The sequence below is a fragment of the Podarcis bocagei genome, assembly GCF_964188305.1.
Source record: "Podarcis bocagei genome assembly, chromosome: 3".
Taxonomy (NCBI): Eukaryota; Metazoa; Chordata; class Lepidosauria; order Squamata; family Lacertidae; genus Podarcis; species Podarcis bocagei.
In genome coordinates, this window is record NC_138127.1 from 47279008 (window position 1) to 47305679 (window position 26672).

At 42.1% G+C, this 26672-nt stretch overlaps 1 protein-coding gene across 4 annotated transcripts in view; it reads right to left on the reverse strand.

The window, feature by feature from the left end:
* The window catches only part of MAP7 (microtubule associated protein 7), a 102875-nt gene that overhangs the window by 29873 nt on the left and 46330 nt on the right, over positions 1-26672 (reverse strand). For all 4 annotated transcript variants that reach the window (XM_081187883.1, XM_081187882.1, XM_081187880.1 and 1 more), the window contains exons 2-5: positions 14428-14532; positions 12370-12447; positions 581-744; positions 21-138 (exon numbers count right to left, since the gene is read on the reverse strand). In XM_081187883.1, the coding sequence (XP_081044009.1) occupies positions 21-138; positions 581-744; positions 12370-12447; positions 14428-14532 (465 nt within the window). The remainder of the gene's footprint in view (positions 1-20; positions 139-580; positions 745-12369; positions 12448-14427; positions 14533-26672) is intronic.

The window sequence follows — 26672 nt, forward strand, 5'->3', positions numbered from 1 at the left end:
CACCTGGTCTCCTGTTTTACCTGTATTGTTAATGCTGCTGCTGTTATGAAGTGCACCTCCCCAGGACCACCTATTTTGCTTCTGTTTCGGTTTCTGGCTCCTCTCAATTGTGCGCCGCACGACCGCTTCATGGCGCTCCTAATGAGATAACACACAGCTAAGTGTCTGAACAGACACAGCCATATTTTGACAACAACAATGCAATCAACAAGGGTACAATGCGTTCATCTTCAGGTGTGCCCAAAGAGCCACTCCGAATGGAGACATGCATGAACCACCAAGTACACCCATCCTGCTGTATGGGTGGTCACTGCTGCTCATTGAGGCTCACAGACTTTTCCTGCCTACCTGCAAGTCATTTACTTCTTAAATTCATATCCTGACCTTCCATCCAAAGGAGCCCAGGGCCTCAAACACACCAGCAATAAAAAAAAAATATCTAAATACATCTAAAACTGTATACACAATGGGAAGAATGCAGGAAGGAGCCCACACTGATGCTAGTGGCAAAAAAGTAAATGTGTTTTCACTGCTGAAGGTGGAAATTCAACTTCCCATAAGAAATTCAACTTCCGCTTACCTTGTCCTCTTCTATCCGCTGTCGGCGTTTTTCCTCCACTGCAGCTCGCCTTCTCTCTTCTTTTAGTCTCTGCTCTTCTAATTTCTTTTTGCGCTCCTCTAGGTGTTTCTCATAATATTGCCTTGCTCTTTCTTCTTTTTCTACCCAGGCAGCTTCTCTTGCCGCTAAACAGCAACAAAGGAAATTTCACTTACAATGCTGTTTGCCTGGCAATTTTCCCAGTTTGAACACCTTAACAGCACTCTAGTATTAAGGTCATTTCGCATTTTAGTTGCAATAAAGTTGGTTATTACAGTGGTACCTCGGGTTAAGAACTTAATTCGTCCTGGAGGTCTGTTCTTAACCTGAAACTGTTCTTAACCTGAGGTACCACTTTAGCTAATGGGGCCTCCCACTGCCGTTGTGCGATTTCTGTTCTCATCCTGAAGCAAAGTTCTTAACCCGGGTACTATTTCTGTGTTAGTGGAGTCTGTTACCTGAAGCGTCTGTAACCCAAGGTACCACTGTACATTATTTTACCGATGACTAGAAATTCAATGATTGGTGATGTTTTGCTTTGATATAAATAGCTATGAAGTTGGATTCTATATCCAAGTACTAAAAATTAACAGTAAGTGGACACTATGAAAACCTTCTAGAGTGGAGCATGATTATACTGAATCAGACCACTGGTCCACCTAGCTCTGTGTTATCTACATGTACTAACAGCCCTTCTGCATAATAATGGATGGGAGAGGGGAATTACCTTGGGAATTTGCAGAAATTCTACCATTGGCATTGTTTTAAAAGATGCTAAATTACCACATTATCAACGATGTTTTGAAACATACTTTCCTTTAGCATTTAATAACTATAATCTAAGAAGAGTTATTTTTGCAAAAAGGACAAGGGAACCATTATTATTTATTACATACATACTTTCAAGAGATTGAGAATTGCCAACATTGCCTCCATTAGTATTAGGCTTTTAATTTTTAATTTTAATTTTGTAACTTTAGGACATTAAAAAAAAATTGTTTTGCTCTCAGGTATCATTCATTCTCTCTCTCTCTCTCTCTCTCTCTCTCTCTCTCTCTCTCTCTCTCTCTCACACACACACACACACACACAGAGAGTATCTGATGGGAAGTCTTCATGAATGTACCGTATTTTTCGCCCCATAGGACGCACTTTTTCCCCTCCAAAAATGAAGGGGAAATGTGTGTGCGTCCTATGGGGCGAATGCAGGCTTTCGCTGAAGCCTGGAGAGCGAGAGGGGTCCGTGCGCACCGACCCCTCTCGCTCTCCAGGCTTCAGGAAGCTATCCGCAAGCCGTGGGAGCCCGCGCCGGGCTCCCGTGGCTTGCAGAGAGTTGCCTGCATGCCGAAGGCTGGGCGCGCTGAGTTCTGCGCGCCCAGACTTCGCGCAGCTCTCTGCAAGGCACGGGAGCCCGGTGTTGGGCTCCCGCGCCTAGCGGAGAGTTGCCTGCATTCCACACCCCGTTGTTCAGCGCTCAGGCAGGCAGGGAGGGAGAAACGGGGCGGGCGGGCGCAGTTCAAACCGCCCCCCCGCCCGGCGCCCGCTGTCCTTCCCGCCTCCATGTTGTTGCCTGAGGGGAAGACGCCGACGCTGCCACAAGGAGGACGGGAGAAGGAGGAGGCTGAGGCGGCTGCTGTCCCGCAGGCGGCGGGACAGAGGGGAAGGCAGCGGGGGCGGGCAAAGCCTGTGGGGCGCTGAGGGGAGGGAAGGCAGAGAAGGGGAAGGAGGCGGCGCCTGGGACTGGCGCTGACAGGCAAGGAGGGAAGGCGAGCGGGAAGGCGGCTGCTTCTGTTGTTGCTGCTGTGGCGCAGCGCGGAGACCGGCCTCCTCCGCAGGGGCTGCCTCCCCTTCTCCCTCCCCCGTTTTCTTCTTCTTCTCCCCCCCTTTTCCTCCTCCCCCCCCCTCCCTCGGACTCCCCCCCCCCAGAGCTGCATCGGGGAAGGAGGCGAAGGAGGGATGAGATTATCCCTGAGGGGAGGGAGGGAGGACAGGGCGGGAGGGGGCTTGATTAGGAGAGGGGGCTCTTTCAGGGTGGGGAGCACCTCTTGCTCCTCCTCCCCTTTCCAGGAGAAGGGGCATTTTTTTATCTTCTGGCGGGAGGGGAGAGTTAGGTAAGTTTAGGGATCTAAATAGAGGGGGCGTGGAGGAAGGAAGGTGCTGCCTCCAGATGAGGAGGGGGGTCTGAACCCTCTTTTTTTGGGCAAGGGGGTTTGGGAGGGGGAAATGAGAGATCAGAGGCACGGTTTGGGGGGGTTACATGTAGGGTGTTTTGAATTGGGTTTTGGGGGGAGGGGTAATACAAAGCCTTGGCTTTGGGGTGAGTACGAGTGGGGTGGGTTTTTTAGGGATCAGCTCAGGGCAGCCATTTAGGAGGCACAGGACAAACTGGGGTTTCTTGAGGGGGTGCGAAGGTGAGCCGCCGCCAAGACCCCTATCTGTATTTTCTCTACTGCTGAAGCAGAGCGCCCTGCGCTTCGGGCAGATATCCTTTTCTCCTCTAAAAACTACGGTAGGTGCGTTTTTAAAAGCTCGGGCTTCCCCCGCGGCTGGGGGTGTGTGTAATTTTTTTTCTTTATTTCCCCCCCCCCAAAAAAACTAGGTGCGTCCTATGGGACGGTGCGTCCTATAGGGCGAAAAATACGGTAATTTCATAACATCCCTAGAAGGGATCTGGAAATTAGGGTGCATTTTCTGAGATACTCTGAACCTAAAATGTTTAGGAGCATTAAGGATGTGATTCTAAGAGTATTTACAAGGTGGAAGATCTGTAACTTTTTTTTTTATAAAGAGGCTTAGGCAAAATTTCTTAAATTTGTATAGCATTACACACTAATAAGGAAAAAACAACACAACCATCAACTTTTTAGAGTAAGTTTTTGTTTATCCCTAAAGGAATGATAGTGCATTATAATAATAGGTTGTACTCAACAAAGTGCTAAGCAGGTTGTTTCATTGGAGCAAGAATTTATCCTCGTACAATGAAACCATCTCTTTCTTTCACCTCCCCTTGCATTCCCCTAAATCTGAATTTTCTCCCTATCCTCCAGAGCATATTTGGGGACAGTGAGGGGGAGCAGGAGGGGGAAACCCCCTTGTGCTAGTGCTGATTCTTGCACTAGTGCAAACATGGACTTGAATAACACCTATTATATATGATATATTCTTAATTTATTCAAAAAATTATATCCTGCCATTTCCAGGCAGCTCACAACAAAATTAAAATGCACAGGAAACACAAAACAAATAAAATAAAATGCAGTCTAGATCAATATTTAACTAGTCCTGCTGCAGTTCCTGAGAACAGAGAACAGGCTAGACTGGCTCTGATTAGGGGACATTTTCAGAAGGTGACCTGAAACTCTAGTTGCTAAAAATAAAAAAGCAATTGATACAATTTTTATCTAAACTTCCACCACCCCTCACTGGCTTGCCAACAAGGTAATAAGTTTTGTCTTATAGATTGATGGCAAGTTATGGATTCTACTGTGAATGCCAAGAAATTAATTTACACTTTGAAATCTCAAAGAATCTTCCTCTGAGTATCTCGGCTGGGTAGTTGAAGAAATGGAGCTATTTAAAAATCTCTTCTTATGAACTGAAGCAGAACACAATGGCATTAGGTAAGATTCTAGCTTGCAAGCACTGATATATTATATAAATTAGCTTACGTCTTAAGCAAATACCAATGGCATCCTTTCGGGCTACGGTTCATTTCAAAATGCAAATAATTGATAATCCAGACAGCAAAACAAGAATCGCTTGTTCCTCCAGTTACAGAAACATTAGCATTACTACTGTACTACACTTGAATACCCAGCTTAACCTGACAGGAGCAGGGGGAAGTGAAGCTGGATATTATTATTCAGCTCTGCACTGTACAGGGCCAGCCCTCGGCAATTGTCCTGTTTTGACCAGGACAACCCGGAATTACAAAAGCCATCCTAGCTTCTGATTGGATCCCGGAATGTCCTGTCTTTTGGTCTCCTGCAAGAGTGAGGAACTCAAAGACGCTTATTCTTGGGTGCCACGCAAGTCAGCTGGCACATTTTAAATAAGAGAGAAATGTGCACAGTCCCATCTTAGCAGGCTACTGCTGCTGCTCTTGGGGGCACCCAGAGGGTCCTCATCAAGGCCTACCCACCACTGCCAGCCCTGCAGGATGTTCACCTTCCTGCTGCCAGCCAGAAGGAGTGCTTCTAGCAGGGCATGCCAGGCAACGGCTCCATGGAGTTCAAGTACCAGGCGGGAAAGATAGGTGGGGATTCAGAATCTTTGTGCTCAGTGCCTGGTGCTGGTGGAGAGGAGTGGTGGGTAGACTGCCCCTGAAGGTGGAGTTTCCACTTGGCTGCCATGACCGAGGCTGTGTGTGTGTGTGTGTGTGTGTGTGTGTGCGCACACACACACACACACACACACATGTATACGGGGCATGCCGACGGAACTTCCATCTTCATTTTCATCACTGGGATGTTGGAAGGCATGCTACCATTAGGAAAAAGAGGGGCAATTGCGGGAAATGCAGTAGCTGCAGCCCTCTGATGGGAGACAGAGCACTGCATGCTACATGGCACAGCCAGGACTCCTTCAACAAGCCCGCTGTCTCACACAAGATGGAGAATGCTATATTGTCACCAGTGTCTGTCTGTTTGTTAGTTATTGTAGCATAACAACCGTTACTAACAACCCAAAGGTGCAGCAGCAGGGTGTTATACCACACCACATACAAAGCAAGCAAACAAACAAAACAAAACAAAATAACTCATCAACTTAAATAAAGACATCCATATTTCCTGAGCTGGATAACACTGCCAGGGTTGAAGTAAGATTTAACTGGCAGTCTAGTCAGCTTCTGTACACTGAGTGGGAAGGCGATGCCATCTTGCCCTTTACTGCAGGCATCCTGATGAAGGATGCCACCTTTAATAACTAAATCAAAAGGATGCTATTTTTCAAGGGTTTGATATATATTCTTCCGGATCTAGTTATACCAGAAAATAAAGCTTAACAGAAGTATCTTACTGCTGTTGGTCTTTAAAGAAATGACTGTATGTAAATGTATATACATTATGCCCTATGAAAAATCCTTAATACAAAGTTGTTATAATAACAATAAGTTAGAAATGCTGCTCTTTGAAATGAAAAAAGTTTCAAGTGATAGAAACTCATGGGTGGTAAGTCAATATTGCTTCAGGGAATAAATATTGACTGAGCCATAAGTTAATAATGCTACCCCCTCTCCAAATCTCATCTGTCATTCAGCGCTTGTCTACATTTGGCTTGTCTTACAACATATGCAACATGCAGATGGCCTGCATAGTGAGGGCAAGAAGCCCAGTGCGATTCTGCAAGGCCTGCTCTAAGCTAGCTCTGAAATGTATGTGGATGGAAATTGTGCAAAAGGGAAACAGGAGATAAAAAGAACCCTGTGCCTCCTCTGTTTATGGTTTGCCCTGTATCATTGCTCCATTGCCCTGATACCTCTACAGTGAGAAACAATATAAAAATTACCAAGGCCTTATTGAAAAGTAAGCATGGCCCACTGCCAACCCCCCCCCCCCCACATCATTGACGAGAATTTAGGGGGAGGGGAATTAAGTGCAAAAAAGGAACGAATGAAGAATCTTGAATTGTCTGAAGACGTACAGACACAGACAGGATGGCTTCTTGATGCAGAGATAAACTGGGAAGAATATTCAAGCAAACAGAAATACGTTTTGTGGAATTCAAAACAAAGCTGATAAAAGTGAAGTTGCAATAAAACTGCAATGCAGACATAGCCTAAATCTAGACATAGCCACTGGGGATACATCAACTGCTTTCCTTAATAGTTAACTATTTCTTCCCCTCTAAACACAGTCTTTCTCATCCATCTGCAAGACATAACAGTTGCTGACTTTAAATTATCCTGAAGAGAGAGAGGATTTGAAGCCAAGGCTGCCTCCAACATCTCAGTGGCAACATTTTTTTCTTCCTCCAAAAGGTCCACAATGGACTTGGCAACTTCAGCAGGTGATAGAAAAAATAGTTATCTAGAAGACAGCTTGCACAAAAAAACCCACCCTAATCTGATCAACAGTATTAACTTTCATTATATAGTCTTGTGTTCATTATACTATATAGTCTTTAATCAAGTGGAAATAATTTTATAGACAATAATTCTCATGGGCATAATATTCAATTGCCATAACAGAGAAAGTTACAAAAAATGCTGTTGATCTTTTATTGCCTTTTAATAAACCCTGTAGTTTTTATTATTATTAAACTTTATCATTACAACTTAATCATCATAACCCTAGAATCATCCTTCATACACTGCCTCTAAACAGTCAATGAATTTAAAAATGTCAGTAAATGCAATTATTTAAAATTAATTTAGAAGGCTCCATTGTCCTATCTTAAGCAATTTCTCCACAGAAAAAAGAAACCAGGCAAATATTGGTGTATCATGCTGGAAAGTGTTTGCATGCACTTTTTTGCCGATCTTGTATTTCCAAACACTTGGGACTCACATGAGTGTCTTATAGCTGAAAAGCAGAAACCTAATATCTCTTTGCATCTGCAAAAAAGTGTTCCCTGCTGCCCCAGTTGAACATCTGGATGGTAGTGGGCAGCATGGTGCGGAGCTGCTTCTCACCTAACCCCCAGCTGTTTGCACTGCCATTGCTTACTGGGAGATAAAGGGTGAGGTTGTAGGGAGATTGGCATGATGCAAATACACTAACAGGAGAACCAAATTGGCTTTGCTGCTGCCTTTGCACTGCGCTTACCTGGCCACTGCCTCACTCCTCTGCTCCTAAGTAAGTAGCAATAGCAGCTGAGGCTAGATGGCCATCTCCTGGGGATGCTTTAGCTCTGTATTTTCTGCCTCAAGCTTGATGGCCTACAATGCCACCTCCAGCTCCATGGTTCTGTTTTGGCCCTGCCGAAGGAAGAGCCAGTCTCCTTGCTGCTTAATTGTGTGAGGTAGTCATACTCTGTCCACTGCAGCTTCCAAAAAAGATACTGTATGTTGGAAAGTCATTCCATAACAAACTGCTGCAAACCGAGTCATACATCTACTGAACCATGCAGCTCTAGCAAAGAGAGACTTTAAGGTTTCACTCTATTGTATAACCATTTCACCTGGATGACCAATAAAATAGTTTTAGAAAGTGGAAGAAGAAACTGAATAGGGTACACCAGTCGCCAACGTTGTGCCTGAGGGCACACATGTGCCCGCAGAGGCCTTCCCTGGTGTCCACAGGTTCCCCCTCCCTTTTGAAATTAAGACTGGCATTCTACTGTAGCCAACAGAATAGGTTGCAGTGTGTGTGATATCCACAACACCTGCTTTATAAATGTGCCCACAGGACCCCAAGGGTTGGTCTACCCTGTCTAGGAAATTTCCCTTCTATTAGTTAGTGACGAGGCTCATTTCAGGAGGAGGGAAGGGAATTAGTTCCTTACTAAATTGCATTTCTGCCTATTTGCAACTGGAGTGAAAAGCTGATCTACATCAAAATTTATATAGACAGAACAAGGTATCAGCACTTACACTCTAAATGAAGTGTTACAAAATCCCACAACTCCTGCAGCTTGCTGAGACAGACTGAATATTTTTAGAATGCCAGACTGCGTAAAGCAATTATCTGCTGTTTCAACTCCTTTCAGGGAAGCAGGGTGAGTATAAGTTGGGTGAGTTATCTAAATAAATACTACTGTGCAGCTGTTTTTGTTTTTTTTAAAATGCTGGTTTTATGCTGGTGCTGTCATTTCGGTATCAAGATGTTGTGTATTTGTTGTGCTTTGGGACTGTTTCTGTGTAAGGTGTCTGCTAATAGTGTGTGTGTGTGTGTGTGTGTGTGTGTGTGTGTGTGTGTTATTCTAAGAACAGTTTACATAAAGGGAGCAGGAAGTTTGCTACATTTTCTATCAGGAAAAAGGAAAGCACCTTTGAACATGACTTGTCAGCTCAACAACCATAAAGCATTAAACCAAAAATAAAATAAAATAAAATAAAATAAAAATAAAGCATTAACCCAGGCTTCCCCAACCTAAAATCCTCCAGGTGTTGTTTGCCTACAATTCCCATAATCCCTGTTCATTTCCTGTGCATGGTGGGATTTATGAGAGTTGGAGTTCAAAACAACAGGAGAGCCCTGGGCTGTGGAAAGCTACTTAACTGAGAAGCTGGATGCTACAAGCACCTTCTCAGCATAAATCAGGACCCTCAGAAAAAAATAGTAAACCACATCTAGATTCATATGGAAGCAGGGAGTCTTTCAGCTATCCTGGCCCCATGCCATTTAAGAGTTTTCTAAGTAATAACCAGCACCTTGAATAGGGCCCTGAAATGAATCTGAAGCCAGCACAACTGGTATAAGGCCAGGGTAACATGGTCCAAGAAAGCATTCTGCACCAGCTGCAGTTTCTAAAAACTCTTCTAGGACAGCCACACACAGACCACACTGCAGAATTCAAGTCTGAAGGTGTCCAAGGCATGTGACCAGACTCACCGGGTGTAAAATATGAGGGACACTTCACATAGTATCCCCGACCCCCAAGATGGAAATGGAACTTTTGCTTCAAGTGCCTATTTTGCTTTCTCTGGTGCCTTGCACTGTCCCTTCAAGTTTGAGCCATGCTGTTCAATTGAATCCTGAGAGTTGGGCAATATGATCAAACCAATCAAAGAGAACCAGATTGACTGATGAACAGCCTGAATTAGTGCCAGACAACTTCCTGTTCTATAGTACATGGAATCAAATTATTAAGTAATAAGCAAAGATAAACGGAAGAGAAGAAACATGAAAAACACAGCTGTTTTGCAGAAATGTATGTCCAAATGCATGAGAGAGCATATGATTTACAGATTTGACAGGAAAATAGATAATTTGTTTATCTGCTGTTAATTTTATACTGCTTATTTATCTGTACTGTCAAACCAATGCAATTATGCTTTATGGTCTAAATATAATAGTGTGCAGGGTCTGATTAGAGTGTGAAATAACTGTATCTTTGCCTTCTACCCTTCTTTCTGAAATGCAAAAGAAACACCACCAGCAGGGTCAGCTGCAGGCAACTGTAATGTGCCATTATGATATATTTAAAAATATGGCAAGTTGACAGACATCATACTGAGGAAGACATTTTCCATAAAATTAAGAGTGGCAGCCACTGTGCTTTGCAGTCACATAAGAAGAAAAACAACCTTTTCTCCTCCTCCTCCTTTGAATGGTTGGCAGTTCAGATGCCTCTGGGTATAGCCAGAAGAAAAAGTTAAAATATGTTCGAACCTGCTTAACCCTCATGGTTCCTAGCCAAGGAACCTCAGAAATGGTGGATCTGTGAAATGACTGGGAATCTCCACGATTTGTAGCACACTCACAAAACAACAATTCTCAAAAATTAATTAGTGGAAACTAACTTAGCTGATTAAGGTAAAGTTAAAGGGACCCCTGACCATTAGGTCCAGTCGTGACCGACTCTGGGGTTGCGGTGCTCATCTCGCATTATTGGCCGAGGGAGCCGGCATACAGCTTCCGGGTCATGTGGCCAGCATGACTAAGCCGCTTCTGGCAAACCAGAGCAGCGCACGGAAACGCGTTTACCTTCCTGCCGGAGCGGTACCTATTTATCTACTTGCACTTTGACGTGCTTTCGAACTGCTAGGTTGGCAGGAGCAGGGACCGAGCAACGGGAGCTCACCCCATCGCGGGGAACTTAGCTGATTAGTAGATATCAATTTACTCTCTCTTCTATATGGGGAGCTTCAACATAAGACTTCAAGATGGAGAAAACAGACAGAAATCTTTTTTCCCTCCTCTTATAAAACCAGAACTTGAGGTCATCCAATGGCAGGTGATATAAGACAAACAAAGGAAGTATGTCTGCACAATGTGCACCATTAATTTATGAAATTTCCTACCACAGGATATGGTGATGCCCACTAGCTTAGATGGCTTTATAAGGGGAGTGGAAAAGTTCACAGAGGATAAGTCTACTAGCCATAACGGCTACATGGAAATTCCAGGTTCAAAGGTGAGATGCCACCAGACACCCGTCGTCAAAGAGCTGTTACAGGAAGAAGGGCTATTACCTTCATGTGCCGCTTGTAGGCTTTGCTTGCCCGAGGCCTCTTATTGTCTACTGTTGGGAATCAGAGCACCGGACTAGAGGGATCTTTCACCCTGATCCAACAGGATCCTTCTTATGGAACAAGGGCAGCCAGTGCTGCATTTCAGATGTTGTTGGATTACAGTCCCAACCAGCTTGCTCAATTATCAGTAATAATGGAAACTGTAGTTATAAACATTTGGGGCTCACCATGTTGACTATCTTTATAATACCATTGCAATAAGAAGGTTCTGCATACATCATATTTTACCGTATTTTTCACCCTATAGGGCGCACCGGCCCATAGGGTGCACCTATTTTTTTGGGGGGGGGGATAAAGGAAAAAAATTATTCCCCCCCCCAGGCGCGGGGCTGGGACAGGGGAAGCCCGAGCTTCCCCCGACCCCAGCCCCCAGAACAGGCTGCTATCCACAAGCCTAGGGATACCCAGGCTTGCGGATATCTGCCTGAAGCCCGGGGCGCGCTGCTTCCTGAAGCCTGGAGAGCGAGAGGGGTCGGTGCGCACCAACCCTTCTCGCTCTCCAGGCTTCAGTGAAAGCCTGCATTCACCCCATAGGACGCACACACATTTCCCCTTCATTTTTGAAGGGGGAAAAGTGTGTTCTATAGGGCAAAAATATGGTAGTTTGCTATGAAACCATGTCAAAAATAAAACCCATCCCAAAACGAAACAAGATGACTTTGATCCAGAGCGCCTGTAAGTAGAACTCTTCACAGGACACTCTCACCGGAAGGAGGAGGGAGAGAAAAACCTTTTGGAAAAGTATGGGAAATAGAATTGGGGGTTTGAAGGGAGTAAAATTGGTGAAAACCATCTTCCCTCCTTTCCTCCAGCAGGAGCCTTCAGTAGATCTCTGCCTCTTCCATAAAGGAAGAAGCATTTATGTTTTTGTGGGACACTGTGAGTTCAATCTTAGAACTTCAGACAAGAAATACCCTTGAGGGAGGTGCAAAGCTTCCTTTTCAAATGTGAACAATAAGAAAATGTACGGCAACCAGTTCGTACACTTAGATAGTCTTTAGAAGTCTTCCCATGACCTGAGGAGAGGTGGGCAGCAACTGGGCAAGACAGCATTTTCTGCTGTGCCCTGTACAGGTGGAAGGCTCACATGGCTCTCCAATGTATTTCCTATTGCAGGCAAAGACATTGGTTATTTTGAAATGTCATGGATGGAGGCTAACAATAGCGTTCCAGAACCTGCAGTAGCTCCAGCCAGTTTGCACTTACTGTGTGAGTAGAACCAAGACACACAAAAGTCTTTTTCAGATTAATGACAATATGTACTTCCCGTGCTAAGTAACACTACTTTATCCGATGTATGCCTGACAACAAGACTTGGGTTGGCATGTTCTGCTCCACCACATGCTGAACTTTCTTGCATGAACACAAATCCTTCTCTGTACACAAGATCATATGTGAGGAGGACATGTCTATGCTCCAGCACATGTACAACTTATGTGCTAGGACCACGGGTTGACCAGACCTCAGAGACCTAGTCATTAAATTCCATAAACTATTTTTATGGCTAAAAGTACACATTTAATTATAGTCTTGTAACTCATGCTGTTTAATGTATAATATAGATGTCAAATGACAAGCATGTTATAACTGATGAGAATCACCAGCTAGAAAGAGTACATTGAGTATGACTCACCTAACAGCTTTTCCCGTTCTTCTCTCCGTTCTCGAGCGAGTCGCTGCCTTTCATCAACTTTCAGTACTGGCGCAGGGTCTGTAAAATAGTAGAAGACTTGAGATGTCATATTAGAAAAAGCAACATTCTAAAAGCAATTAACAAGCAACTGTAATGTTATCATTTAAGACCTTTCACATATCACCACTTTCACATATTTAATTGCTATGAACTTGGGAACTCTCTGTCTAAAGAAAAAAAAAGAACCACTGTGAATGGCATCCAATTAATTCTTAGAATAACACTTAAGGCCCGGTTCCCAAAGAGGTGGTCAGCTTCTGTCTGTGTTGCAGCACTTCAGAAAGCAGGTGGGACTGGATGTTCCCATATAAAAATCCTTTCACATAGAAAACATATATATATAGGGTTTCTCTCTCTCTCTTATAGACCAGCAACCGTTCACATGAGCTCCACCCTTCAGTGTGAAGTGAAACTACTGAGACACTGAATTTCTACCTATGTGGGAACTTAACAGGCCATTGGTTGGATCCAGAGAAACACCAGTGATGGAAGGGGTAGATGGAAGGGGCTTCTGTCCAGTTTTCAGGATTATCTTCTCCATCTTTATTCCCCTATCTTGAAGCTCCACCTATTCAATAGGGTTTCCTGACCTTCATGTGAGGTTGTTTGAAGGCTTTGGGGGTGACTGGTGGTGAAGGGAGTCAGAAAGTCACCTTCCACACCCCTTCTTCCGCCACCATTTCTCAAGATCCAACCTCAGGTGTTAGAGGTTCAGGGATTGATTGATTGATTTATTTAGTGCTAAAAACCCTGGTCCAAAAAACTGCTTGAATTACATATCAACAGTCTGTATACACTGCAGCATTTACCAGAAAACGCATGCTTTGTTCCATGCAAACCACATGTGAAAGCATATGTTGTACACCATCATGATCTCAAGAACAAAAGCTAACTCTTTATACACAGTACTTCTCAGACCTCAAAGATGGTGGCATTATTTAACTAAGCAGACTTATTTTCCTCTGTTGTCACAAGCCATAGATCTTGCCTTTATAACTTTTGTTTTAGGGGTACTGAATGAAAGGTTAATTACTTGGCAGAATGCCCAGGTGCCAGCAACTGTGTTATGGGTACAACTGACCAGCTGACATCCTGTCACTCGATATATAAAATTTAAGATATGCAATAGGGGAATAAAACATTTCACAGGATTTGAGAGTCCTTTATTTCTCACAATTTATAATGAACTGCCTTTCAAATCTGAGCTGAAGAACAGAAGGCATTCAGACAGTTGTTAAAGTGAACTCTTTCCTGACTCATTTAACACTGTGCTTGCCAGAGGGTAGAAAAAAAGGAAATGTGCAGCTAGGACAATATATTCAGTAAAGCCTAGCAGTGTATTTGTTCTCTGAATCCTGTAAAGTAAGCAAAAGAAAACTGGAGTGTGAGACTGAGCATATACAGAATTTCATTTCACCTGGTGCTTATGAAATACATTTACAATACTCAGCACTGGAAGTGCAGAGATCCAAGTGCATCTGAGCACACTCACAAAGAGATTGGTCATGGTATGACTGACCCTAAGCTATATCGTTTAGCTTTGCAAAGGAATAGTTTGTCTGTACATACAGTACGTCGTTAAAGGGAACATCAATTCCCTGGGTTTCATGACTTTGCAAGAACTATTTCTCACTCTATGTAAATGCATAGTATAATATACAAATACAATATCAGTTTGCCTATGTTGTTTCAATGTTTCTTGTCTATATCTGAAAATACAGGTCCAATTGATGCATGATCGCTAACGTGCAGGTCCTTTTGGATCTGGAAAAGGGCAGAAATGAGGAGGAACGGGAGGCACAGTTATACATGCTCTGCTAATGCATGCGGGGCCAGAAACGGACCCCCCCCCCATGAAATGGTTGCCGTCTGTAATTAAAAGTTCAGTGACACCTGTGACTGAAAATACCTGTGAAAGAGGTGAAATACATTGTTAAAGGGGTTTTAAAAATACATCTCCAGGCTGGTGAAAGCAATGAAAAGTTCTCAAACTGATACCTGGCTTGGCTCCAGCGCTGCTGGCATTCTGTCCTAAAGTGGCAGAGGTGGGGCGGCTGGATGGAGCAGCTTTTTTGTCCTGCACCACTTTGGAGTTTTCAGATACTAAAACAAAAAGAGGGAGAAAAGAATATCAGTTAATCAGACCTCTACTACTGAGTCAAGCCACCTTTCTTCTATTCACACAAACCTTGCAAAAGCCAAGGCAAAATTTACTACGCAGTGCAACTCTGCAGAGAAGGGGTTCAACGGGATTTCCATTGGCTAGGAATTCAGGGCCTTCTGCTCATTCCATGGCTATTAGAAGTGGAGTGGATTGTGCAGAATGAGCAGTTACATCTATTTGTGCAGGCTGTAGAACTTGAGTTACATGAGCAAGTTTTATTTTAAATTCTAGTACAGAATACACACAACCTGATAACCAAGTACATGCTGCCATTATGAAAGATGCAGTCCTTCTTTATTGCCTCTTGCCATCTCTTTTCTTCCTACATATTCTCCCTATTCAATCATTGCCCCCACTACATATGAAATACAAACCACTGCCATAAGAAATGGGTAGTAATTAAGATAACGATACCTGTACACACCATATGGTCCAATACTAGAAAGGGGGCATCTCAAGACTCAAGAGGAAAGAGCCATAGCTCAGTGGGAAAGACTCGCACTCTGAAACCCTGGAGAGCTACTGCCAGTCAGAGTTGACAATACTGAGCTAGAAGGGCCATTGGTACGACTTGGTATAAAGCTCTCCCTATCTTCCAAAGAGAGAAGCTCTCTTCTATGAACCCCTCATGGCGATTTAATAAACTTTAAAATCCACTAGTATTTGAAAAGGTTTTATTGTTTGTGGGAAGTTCAAGGTTAATCACTTCCTTAAAATTGGCAGAAAACACCAAATGTTAAATTCAGAGACTAAGCTGGTGTATTTGAACGTGGTCCAAAAACAAGTACTTCAGGAGAGAGTCAGCCAAATCAATGTGGGGGAAAAGGGTTCCCTGATGTAGTCTGAAAATGTTCTTACAAACATAAGCTACTTTTAAAAGAATCAATGAGTACAAACATTTATTATTACAAACAGGGCAATGATTTACACTTCCATCTGCTTAATTCCTTTTCCTGTGCCAATATATTTTTATCCATCAATTAACTCAGGCAGCTCCCAATTTTCACCGACAATACACAGCCATAGGAAAGCGTTCTTTGCCTATGCACTCTGTCTGCATAGGATCAGGTCCCTCAGCAGACCAGTCAACGTGGAAAGTGTTCTCTGAATGTGAGCAAGATTCAGAGCCACTGCTTTAGATTAACAGCCCTGGAACTGTCCAGCAGGTGAGCTCCACTGCCTCCGCTGGAGCTGTTACTGAGTCCAGCACACCTGTTGCCTCTGGTAGGTGCTTCATTTGCAGTCACTCCCCCCTTTTAAGGTAATGCAAATGGACACTTTGTCACATGAGATTCCATGGGAACAAATATATCATGGCCACTGCCAAAATTTTATTTATTAATTATTTGAAATTGCATTATCTTTGGTAGTTAAAAAACAACAACTAACCAATGACAATATAACTTAAAAACAACAACACAATGTTTGATTAAAGAGAAAACATGAGCAAGGCCACAAAATAAAATCAAACTAAACTAGAATTTTACAAAGTTCTGGGAAGATATAAAGGTCCTCCTGTGGCGCTTAAAGGTAAAAAATGTGAAACTCCCAAGCACCCCACCCCTGACTAGGAACCACAACTGAGAAGGCCCTGCCAGCAGACACCACCCACCAGTCTTCAGGCAACCAGAGCACCTAGAGAAGAGTCTTTGTAGGTGATCTTAACACATATGTGTCATGAACTGAGAGTCAGACTCCTCATCAGGTGATAGAGGCTAAAAGAAGAACATGCAGGGCCAACCCCAGAGGCACTGGTACCAGATGAACCTGGGGTAGGCTGTGGTCTCCTCCCAGCCCAAGAATGTGCCACTGCTATCCTCTCTAGAAGACCCTAGAATACCTGACCCTCCCTTGCTCTGTTGCAATAGGAGTTTTGTAGAAAAAGGTTGAGTCCTTTTAGGGTAAGTACAGCAGCATCCTGCAGCACAGGTGGCACTAACAGTTATGTTGTACCTGGTGCTACTGCTGGAGAAGGGCTCAATTTTAGCTTGCTCTGTGTTTCCCAGAGCTCTAGCCAGAACCCTGTGGCCCACCTCGCCTTGTATCCAGTCTAAACATCATCTTGTCCTACACCCAGTTGAGCCTGGCCATGCTGCAGTGAGCAGGACAGTGAGCAGGTTTACATGCAGCAGCCATTGTTATACTGCACACACAGGATCCTGAGCAACAGATGCAAACAGAATGGAGGCTAGATGAGCTATTCTAGATTATTTGTACTTTCTATTATATGGTTCCATCCCTTCTTTTCTTGTGTTTTAAACCAACCCAAATAATAAGCTTAAGACTGTAAACCAGTAACAGAGGTTTAACTATTGGAATTATTGTACTGTGTTTCGTGTCTATGTGCTTTAAAAGTAAAGAAGGAAATAGTTTTAGTGGTCTGTTACGAAAGACCCATTTGCATGTGCAAAGATTCAGAATAAATTGTCTGCTGATCGTTTACAGCTATATAATTCCTGGGGTAGAGATTCTTTGCATCGAGTTTTCTAGGCACATGAATCCCTGTGCTCTTCCATAAAATCATGCATTTTGTTATGTAACCTGGAGACATCCTGTTGGTTTCAAAGCCTTGATTTAAATCACAGAAATGTAAATCTGTAGTAAAATGAAACACCATAGGCCTCATACAGTATGCAAAGAACAAAAGTTCAGCAATATTTTATTAAATAAGTTAGAAATAAGCTCTAGGCATGAGTTTCACTAAGTATTCTTATGACATTCTATACTCACTGAATATACCAAATAGTTTATTTCCTATACTCTATGCATGAAATTTTAATGACACTGCTCTGGAGACAAAGCCAGCAATATTAAGGGAATATTAAGGAAATAGTTCATATTGCTGCTACATATGATAAGGGACTTTGCTTATATCAACACAGAAGAAGGTAGTCCAGACAGACACACATAGTTTAATGAAATCGGGAAAGGCAAGACTATTGCTCACAGCATGGTATCATCAATGGTTATTGACCTGAAAACTCATCTAAAATTAGTTCAATTATTAACATATAAATATATTCTATACTTTATCATACAACCTCATACATCTCACTCAGCAATCTCTAGGCTATTAAGAATTGCACCACAATAAATACTTCAGTCTTTAAAATTGCCGAAGGACTTCTTGTTAATTTTGCTATCAAAAATGAGCATGGCTGCACTTCTGGAACATATATTGTGTCAGAAAACACTGTCAAAAAATTCAAAGAAAAATACACAGGCTGTCTTTACACATCACAGTAAACCATAGTTAACAGCTTGCCATGAATACACAGATGGCTCCCACTTTACAGTGGTACCTTGGGTTAAGTACTTAATTCATGCCGGAGGTCCGTTCTTAACCTGAAACTGTTCTTAACCTGAAGCACCACTTTAGCTAATGGGGCCTCCTGCTGCCGCTGCGCCACCGGAGCACAATTTCTGTTCTCATTCTGAAGCAAAGTTCTTAACCCGAGGTACTATTTCTGAGTTAGCGGAGTCTGTAACCTGAAGCGTATGTAACCCGAGGTACCACTGTACTCCTCTCTTAATAGTAACAAGAAACCACAATGCTTGGCTTACAACTGCATCCAAACCTGGGATTGTGGATTGTTTATGCAAACTATAATTTAGAGTCAAGCTTTGAGTGAAACAAATGACAAATTCTGCTTTCGATGTAACATTAAGCCAGGCTTGTGGTTTGTCGCTCCTTCTAGCGCTTGTGTAGGAGCAAAGCAGAAGCGATCTCCATGTTCAAAGCAAACCATTAACTATGGTTTATCGTGACATGCAAACAACACCATATTGTTCACAATCACACAGTCATTGTTTAAAATTAGCTTTTGAATGGTGTCTTGTTAGGAAGCCATTAACTACATCATGTAGTTTGGGAAGCTATGATTAACTGCTGCTTCCTGGGTTTATTTCCCTGCTTGAGCAAAGGAATAAAAGAAGATGGACCAAGAAAAAAACCACCAACTGTGTGGGTGCAAAATGCTCATGCAGATCCTGCTTCAATAAGTTTATGTGGCCTTAAAGAGCTGGTAAAGAATGTGTCAAATATTCAAAAACAACCAGAAGTGGCTCACTGGGTGGGGTGGACCCACCATCCCAGCTTCCCAGCAGGTGGGTCACTATTGCTTGCCAGGAATGATGCAAGGGTGAGGTGGCAGGGAAATCAGCGTGGGGCATATGCACTGGTAAAAGTCTCTGCTGCATTGCCACTCTCCTCTCCTTCCCAGTTACCAACAGTGACCCACCTGTTGAGAAGCTGGTGCTCTCCACCCCAACTGGCAACCAACTTCTGACAAAAAAACCATACCACAATTCAAGCCACAGTTGTGAACTGAGAAACAATTCTTCCTAGGAATCCATTCAGAACAAATAAAATGATTGGTTCCACACTCAATCCCCTTAAGCACCTCTGAGACCTTTCTTCAATCATCTAAATGTAGAGTTCAAACACAGAACCTCTACACCCTCTAATATTTCCACCAAAGTCTTTCTCTGCGGCTAAGATTCTTCTAGTAATGTTTACTCAGAAGCACATTCTGTTCAGCCAATGTTACTTAAAAAGCTTTCTGCTTATAGTTTCCAGCCTATTTTATCAATTCCCATTGGATGTGGCTAAGGGAATTTCCCCATTGTTTTTTGTTTAAATTTTGATTTAGGATAATACAGCTGTTTCACTATATAAAAATGAAAAGAAAAAGGAATGGAAAGTACAGACACCACTTTGGAGGAGAAACTGATAACCAGGGGCAAATAACACTATAGCACAATCCTAAAATAGGTTACCTAGGTGTGATATACAGGATATTCAGTAATGCTCCTAGAGCCACAGTCAACAGGATGGGGAAGAAAGGGCAGAGCCAGCAAGGAGGAAACTTTTAATTAATAGCCCTGAAAGATGTTTGTCTTTCCACATTTGACAGGTTTGGACTAAGATTGCATTTTAACCTTTCTTTCTTTCTTAAATGACACAAATCAACAGGTCCATAAAAAGATGGGAGGACAATTAAGACAGAAAACACAACACTGGGATGTAATGATTTCTCAATGACACAATCTGGGTTCTCCATAAAAAAGTGAGTAACCAGTCTGGTTACTCAAAGGGGAAGCTAGTGCAGAAGCAACCTGATTCCTCCTCGCTAGCAGTCTGCATACGTGTGTGTGACTTAGGCTGTGCAACACAAATGACTATGTAGGAAGTCATAATGACTCTGTCTTCAGATTCTTTCCTAAGTCACAGCAAGTACACCTAGGGAGAGAGTTCCATAGGAGCAGTTCAAAGGAGAGGAAAGAAGAGCCATCTGCCTGAGCTTAGCGGGGGTGACCTCAGAATTTGATTTTCTTTAGCAGGTAGGACATTTAGGGCTTCAAATGTAAATATCAGCACTTTGAACTGGACTGGAAATTAACTGGGAGCCCACTGAATGTCTTTTAACATTCTGTAAAGGAAGACTGTAGCGGTTAACAATCTGGCCCATGGACTCTGAACCAGTTGTAGTTTCTGGGCCCTTTCAAAAGGCAAGACCACATGCAAACACTTCTTGCCATTCACTAGCATGGATGTTACAACACAGATTAAAGTACTCTCCAAAACGCAATGCAGCTGCCATAGCAACTGAACTGACATTGATGAAAGTCACTACAAGTTATCAAAAACACTAGGGCATCCATCAGCAACTCTGGATCTAAAAACATCTGAAAACTAAACCTGATTCTTAAGACGGTACAACTCCATCTCAGTTATTACGCTTGTTTGGTTTTTCTCCTCTGGAATCAATGAAGATTACAATGAATTGTTATTGTTGCAGCATTATGCTTCAGTCATGAATGAAGGCTGTGTCACTGTCAAACTGAAGTTGCCCTCCTGGGCTGAAAAGCATCTTTTCTAGCTTCCCTAAGCAGTTTTAACGCCAGCCAATATTCAATTCTGCAATGAAAGTTTTGTTAGCTGCTCCTGCACCTGCCACCTTGCACTCATCCAATCCTAAATTTTATGACCAATGTTCCTTGTGACATGCCTCCTGCCCCAAGAAAAAATTAGAAAGCCCTGAAATCTCATAGAAGAGACTGAATAAATGGCTGCCCACATCACAGAGCAGGGGGGCAGGAGCTAGAAGATGATGCAAGTATAGAAGATGGGCTCAAGTTCAAAAAAGGGTAAGAAATGCCTAATTAGACTGTTCTTCAGAAGCACTGGTACATTAAAAATGAAGGCACATATACTAATTTTAAATGCAAAGCAATGAATAAACATGCCAGATGTGTGAACCAAACTCATCTAAAAAATAAGAGTTGTATTTTAGAACAAGCCCTGAAGCACATGAAAACCTACGAAATCACCTTGTCCCCGTATGTGACCACCCAACCACTTCAGTCAGCAGAATTGGCACAATTACAGGTGCTACGTAATGTCTGTTCCCGGTAATGCAAATACAAGATCCACGGCTGAGATCCAAGGCTGCCTTTGCTTTAGTCAGTGGAACAGTTTTCTGCTTGTACAAGGCAAGGAATCCAATTTTTGCCAGCCCCGTCTACATGCTACCTCTGTGTCATACTTTATGCTGTTCTGAAAAGTCTCCCAGAAGATGACCAGGGGCTACAAGAGCACAAGTGGAAATCAGGTATCCGTCTTGTATGAGAGGTTCATGGTCACAACTGAATACAATCCAGGGCACTGACAACTTCATGCACTTTTAGTACTAGTGACATGCAAAAGCAAAAAGCACTGCCATTTTAAATAAATTATATTTAATTTTTAAATTCTGCTAAAAACACTTCAGTTTCTGTTTATCAAATCTGCATACTTTTATCATAAAAAATAAACCCTGATTATTGGAGTTCTATTTCTGACCCTCCTTATCTATATCTGTTTCATCTACATCTATAACAGTAATTATATAAAAATGAAGTTTCATGTTGTTTCACCACTGGCCTTCATGTTTTTAATATCCTCACAATGCTTTCTAGTTCAAGGATAGGTTAAAACAGCACAGAACCCACATCTACTTGCAAGGACATGGTAAGGAATTGTTTTCAGGCTGCTTTAATTTATAGAAATTGTGCTGCTTTTATTAAAGCAACCTTGGTTTTGAAATGAACTGTTTTATGAGTTTGCCTTTGGGTACTGCAGCTAAGAAAACAACATTCTTTGAAACACAATGTTTAATTTATATACAGTGCAAGCAGCTACAATCCTAAGGAACAGTAAGTAAAAAATGCATTTGAGGCAGAAGACTTGAGCAACTGCAAAATACCTTCATTCATAACAAACCTCTCCTCCCTGCATACAGCTGTGTCATCCTATGTTTCACCTGGCTTAATTCATGTTATGACAATCTAACAAAATATTTCAGCAATGTCCTGATTTAGTCAATCCTGGTACAGGGAGTGACAAGGTAATTCATCTGCTATATCAACATGATGATGTGTCACAGCATATTAAAATCTGGCACCAGACGCAGATATTTGCAGCAACAAGTCTCAAATGAACATTATTCAGTGGCGGTAGCAGCAGGTTACAGCCAAATAGAATGGAAAACAGAAAAATCTGTGTCCCTAGTATTTTTTGAGACCAACTCAAAGTGAAGACACAAGATAGTAGCAAGAAATCTCACCATATGCACTACATTAAAATGAATTGTTTCCCTTAAAGTCTGAAAGATACACCCTTCTCTTTTTTTAAAAAAGTATCATTTATACTCCAAAAGGAGTTCATATTCTGTTATGATAGAAGGACTGCGACGACATATTAAAAACATCTGCTTTTCTGTTTTAAGAATCAAAGAGACACAAAACAATTTAAAAGCAATACAACTGCATCAAAAATAAACAATGCCATATTAAAAGCAGACCTTAATACAACAGAAAACAGCACATCAGTATAATGAATTAAGCTGAAATCCATCCCTGTATTGGAGGAATGAGAGGCACAGAAAAATAAGGGCTTTAAAATCATAATTTAATTGTTTTACGTCTATAAGAGATGGTATAAAATTAATGAATGGTATATCCTGTCCATTCAGGTCAATTGCATTAATATTGTGCTCTCTCTCTCGCTCTCTCTCTCTCTCTCTCTCACACACACACACACACAGAGAGAGAGAGAGAGAGAGAGAGAGAGAGAGTGTCAGTATCAAATACTGCTCTGGCTAAACACTTCCCATAATAATGAAGATCATGGCTTCCACACCACACTTTCATGGTGTAGTGGTTAAGAGTGGCAGTCTCGTAATCTGGGGAACCGGGTTCGTGTCTCCGCTCCTCCACATGCAGCTGCTGGGTGACCTTGGGCCAGTCACACTTCTGTGAAGTCTCTCAGCCCCACTCACCTCACAGAGTGTTTGTTGTGGGGGAGGAAGGGAAAGGAGATTGTTAGCCGCTTTGAGACTCCTGAAGGGGAGTGAAGGCGGGATATCAAATCCAAACTCCTCCTCCTCCAAACTTTCCTGATTGCCACACTGCAGTACATTAAGATGAAACATTTTGATCTACATCTTTTTACTCTAAGCCATTGGGTCTCAATCCTACACAGATCCATGGGCAAATAAATGCCATTTTAAAAAAAAAACCAATGGTATTTGCTTACAGTTGTATGTTTTGGGGCACATATCAATTTAAACCAGTACTCAGAATGGACGGGATGGATTTAATTCTTGTTAACCTGAAAATAATAATGGATTGGATGCAGACTTGTATCTAGCAGAGTTCTATCTGTGCAAGAGGAAAGAGTTAGGAAATGAGTTTCATCCATTCCTCTTCTCCTGTGCAGTCTCCTGCCCTGTGCCTTCTGAAAAACTACTGGGGGGCTGGCAAACTGCCTGGAACAGCCTGGAAGGTGGTGCTGAGAGAAGCAGAATTTGTGAAAACTGCTCTCCCTCCCTCCTCCCACGTAGAACCTTTGCTGGATCACAGCACTTTCTATGGAGAGGGGGGGGAAAGGAATTCTTCCATCACAGAGAAAAAAGCCTGGCTCCAATCACAAAAATAATCAACTTACATGCAGCATATTATTTGAAGTCTAACACACATTAGTTCAGTAATTTTAGCAACAATCTACAGGATTGCTAATAGGCAATTATTATAATCCTTGGATAAAGGAAGGAGGTGCACCAATGCCACAAGGGAAAAAACAAATCATATGTTTGGGCACTGAGGCAAAGAATGGGTGAAACAGATTTAGAGAACAAAACTCCATCTAAAGTATTAAACTTCTGGAAGCCATTTTGTATATTGCACCCAATGAGAAACCATGGTAAGCAGCATAGATGGAAACTGCAGTCTGTTACAGTCCTTTGCAGCAGAAAGGGTGGGTGGATAGACCATTTTCTGGCTAGGCTTTACTAAGGCAGAGATTTCAGTAAGCGACTATTGTCTCAACTCTGCTTCATATATTCACCAAGAAATGAAATAGCACAGTAGAGGATTGTGGTGTGACCATTAAGGTAACTTGCTGGCTGTGATGCAAATATGGCAGGGAGAGAGCAGGTGGCTTTCCTCTCCAATGGTGCTCTGGTTCTTGTTAAATGCATCACTCAGGGCCTGAGGCTTATAACCAATATGGGAATTGAGCTGGGAACTATTTCACGCTTGTGGTATTTGAGAGAGGAGGAGGAATATGCTCTGCAAGTTTCTAACGGAGGGATGGGAAATTTGTAGCCACCCAGATGTTGTTGGACTACAACAAAGAAAGAGAGAGAGAGAAGAGAGAGATAGAGTGAGTGAAATGTAAAATACTGAACACATTTGTATGCAACTTGCAACAAAAAGCCAAAAAACAAGGCAAGTAAATAGCTCCTTTATCACTGCTTCACTTGTCCATACTGCTTTTAACAATACTGCACTCTAAAAGCTTTTAAGAAATGAAAGCTGCATTCTGCCTTTCTGGAAAACAGCTCATCTTACACAGCTTTCCTTTTTTAAAAGCTATGTGTCCAACAATTTGATATGCTGTGCTGAAGATTAATGTATATAAAATTAACATCTATCGAAAGAAGTAGAGTCAGCAGGACTATAGAGATGGCTACTGTTCAAGATCCGCCAATTTGGAGTCTCTAGACAGTAGGTTGATAATATTACCGCTGACTGTTCTTCCCCTTCTGCTATCAGATCTAATGCTTCCTCAGTAATATTTGTTCTGGTAAGCTTCACCTAAGTATTACTGTTGGGAAATTTTCCGGCCTCTGTTTAAATCAAGTCTAGGAAGGAACAGAGGAAGCTGCTTTATAGTTGAGTCAGACCAGCTAGCTCAGCATAGCACACACAAGGGACTGCCAACTTTGGGGAGGGGCATGGGCACACCTATAAACCAGAGAAACAGTTGTGGGCACTTTGTAGGCACGGCAACAATTATGATCCCCAAAATTACCCTTTCCTCAATTCAGCTTGAAAAAACCTTCCATTGCCTACAATAGAATACTTCTTTGAAGCCTAATTGTGGTGGTGGTGGTAGGACTTTTTCAGCAAGGAGAGGGGGTTTCACAGCTTCAGAGGGGATAGTTAACCTTTCCGTCTGCAGATAGCTCCCCCAACACCAACCTGCAATGTGATTAGGCTTGAAATAACCTTCTATTTGGTACACTAGAAAGTATCTTTCAAATTTAATTTTAGGAGTGGGAGGGGTTTTCCTTTAGGCATGAGGGACAGCCTCTGTTGGCCCCAGAGGATGTGCACATTGGACAACAGCAGTAATGTCTAAATTGTACTATTATTATTAGTCCTTTCAGTTTATATGGATGTTTAAGAGGATCCCTTATCTAATAATTATTTGTGCTGCTCTGAAATGAAATTCATTTTACTGTATTTTTTCTATATGAATTTCATTTGTGATACTTTGAGGATGCTGAATACCGCTTAGAGATTTTATCTGAAGGCAGCATATAATTTCCCTATATAAATTTTGTTCATCTCTGCAAAAAGAGGGGGGAAAACAAAGCATGTTTAGTCTATTCATGTTTACTCAGTAAGTCCCACTGAGTTCAACAGGACTTACTCTAAGGTAACTAAGTATAGGATTATAGAGTAAATTGTCACAATACTTTGGCTGCAATCTATACATATTTACCTGGACGCAAGTCTCATTGAACGAAATGAGGTTTACTTCTGAGTAGATAAACCTAAGATTGTAGTATTAAAGGATGACAAATCTGCTATGGCAGAAGTTTTCATAAACATGAGTCCATCAATTTGAAAAATTGAATTATTTTCATTATGTACTGGAATGATAAATACTGTGATGAAGCGAATTTATATGCTATGCTGACAATATTGTAATATTTTTAATATTTAAACATGTATTTAAAGAGAGAAATAGGGAGAGAGACTGAATTTTAGAATTGGAATCAGAATCTTCATTACCAGAATAATTTTTGATCTGAAATCATTAAGTACAGACAGCACAAGATAGAAGAACATTTCAACCAGTCTCTCCTTTAATTAGCAATGATGTTCTGCAGACAACATGTGGTTTCTTGGCTGGGCTGAACTCTGCTTCGTACCAAAGGCTCAACTAAAACTGAGGCTGTAACTGCCCATAGTCTGTGATGAGCTCTGTTTGCGTGATACTGCTCTTGTTCTTTACAAAAGTTAAGAGGAGCTATGCCCCTTAAGATGCTTTAGATGAGCATTGAACATGGCAGGAGATGGCAGGAATGCTACAGCACAAAAGACGCAGGAGAGAGAAAGCCATGTTGAATCAGTTACATAGATAGAGAATGGAAACACATATCGTTACTTGACCGGTCTCAAGTGATTTTCTTCTCTGTCAGAAAACAGACTGCTATTCAGAGCACAACATCACATAGAGAATGAGCTAAATGCAGCTGCTACCAGCCAACCTAACTTTAACCATAGGAACATAACAGAGTGTCAGGGCAGCAGTCCATACAGTTCAGTATTGTCTAAAGTGACTGGCAGTGGATCTCCTGAGTTTCAGATGGGTCTCAGACCTACCTAGAGATGCTGGATGTTGAATCTAGGACCTTCTGCACGTAAAACAAATGCTTTACCACTGAGTTATGACCCTTCCCCAAAGAAAAACAACACTATAATGCATATGAGCTTGGAGTGCATGGGCTCTTGTAAGGATTTA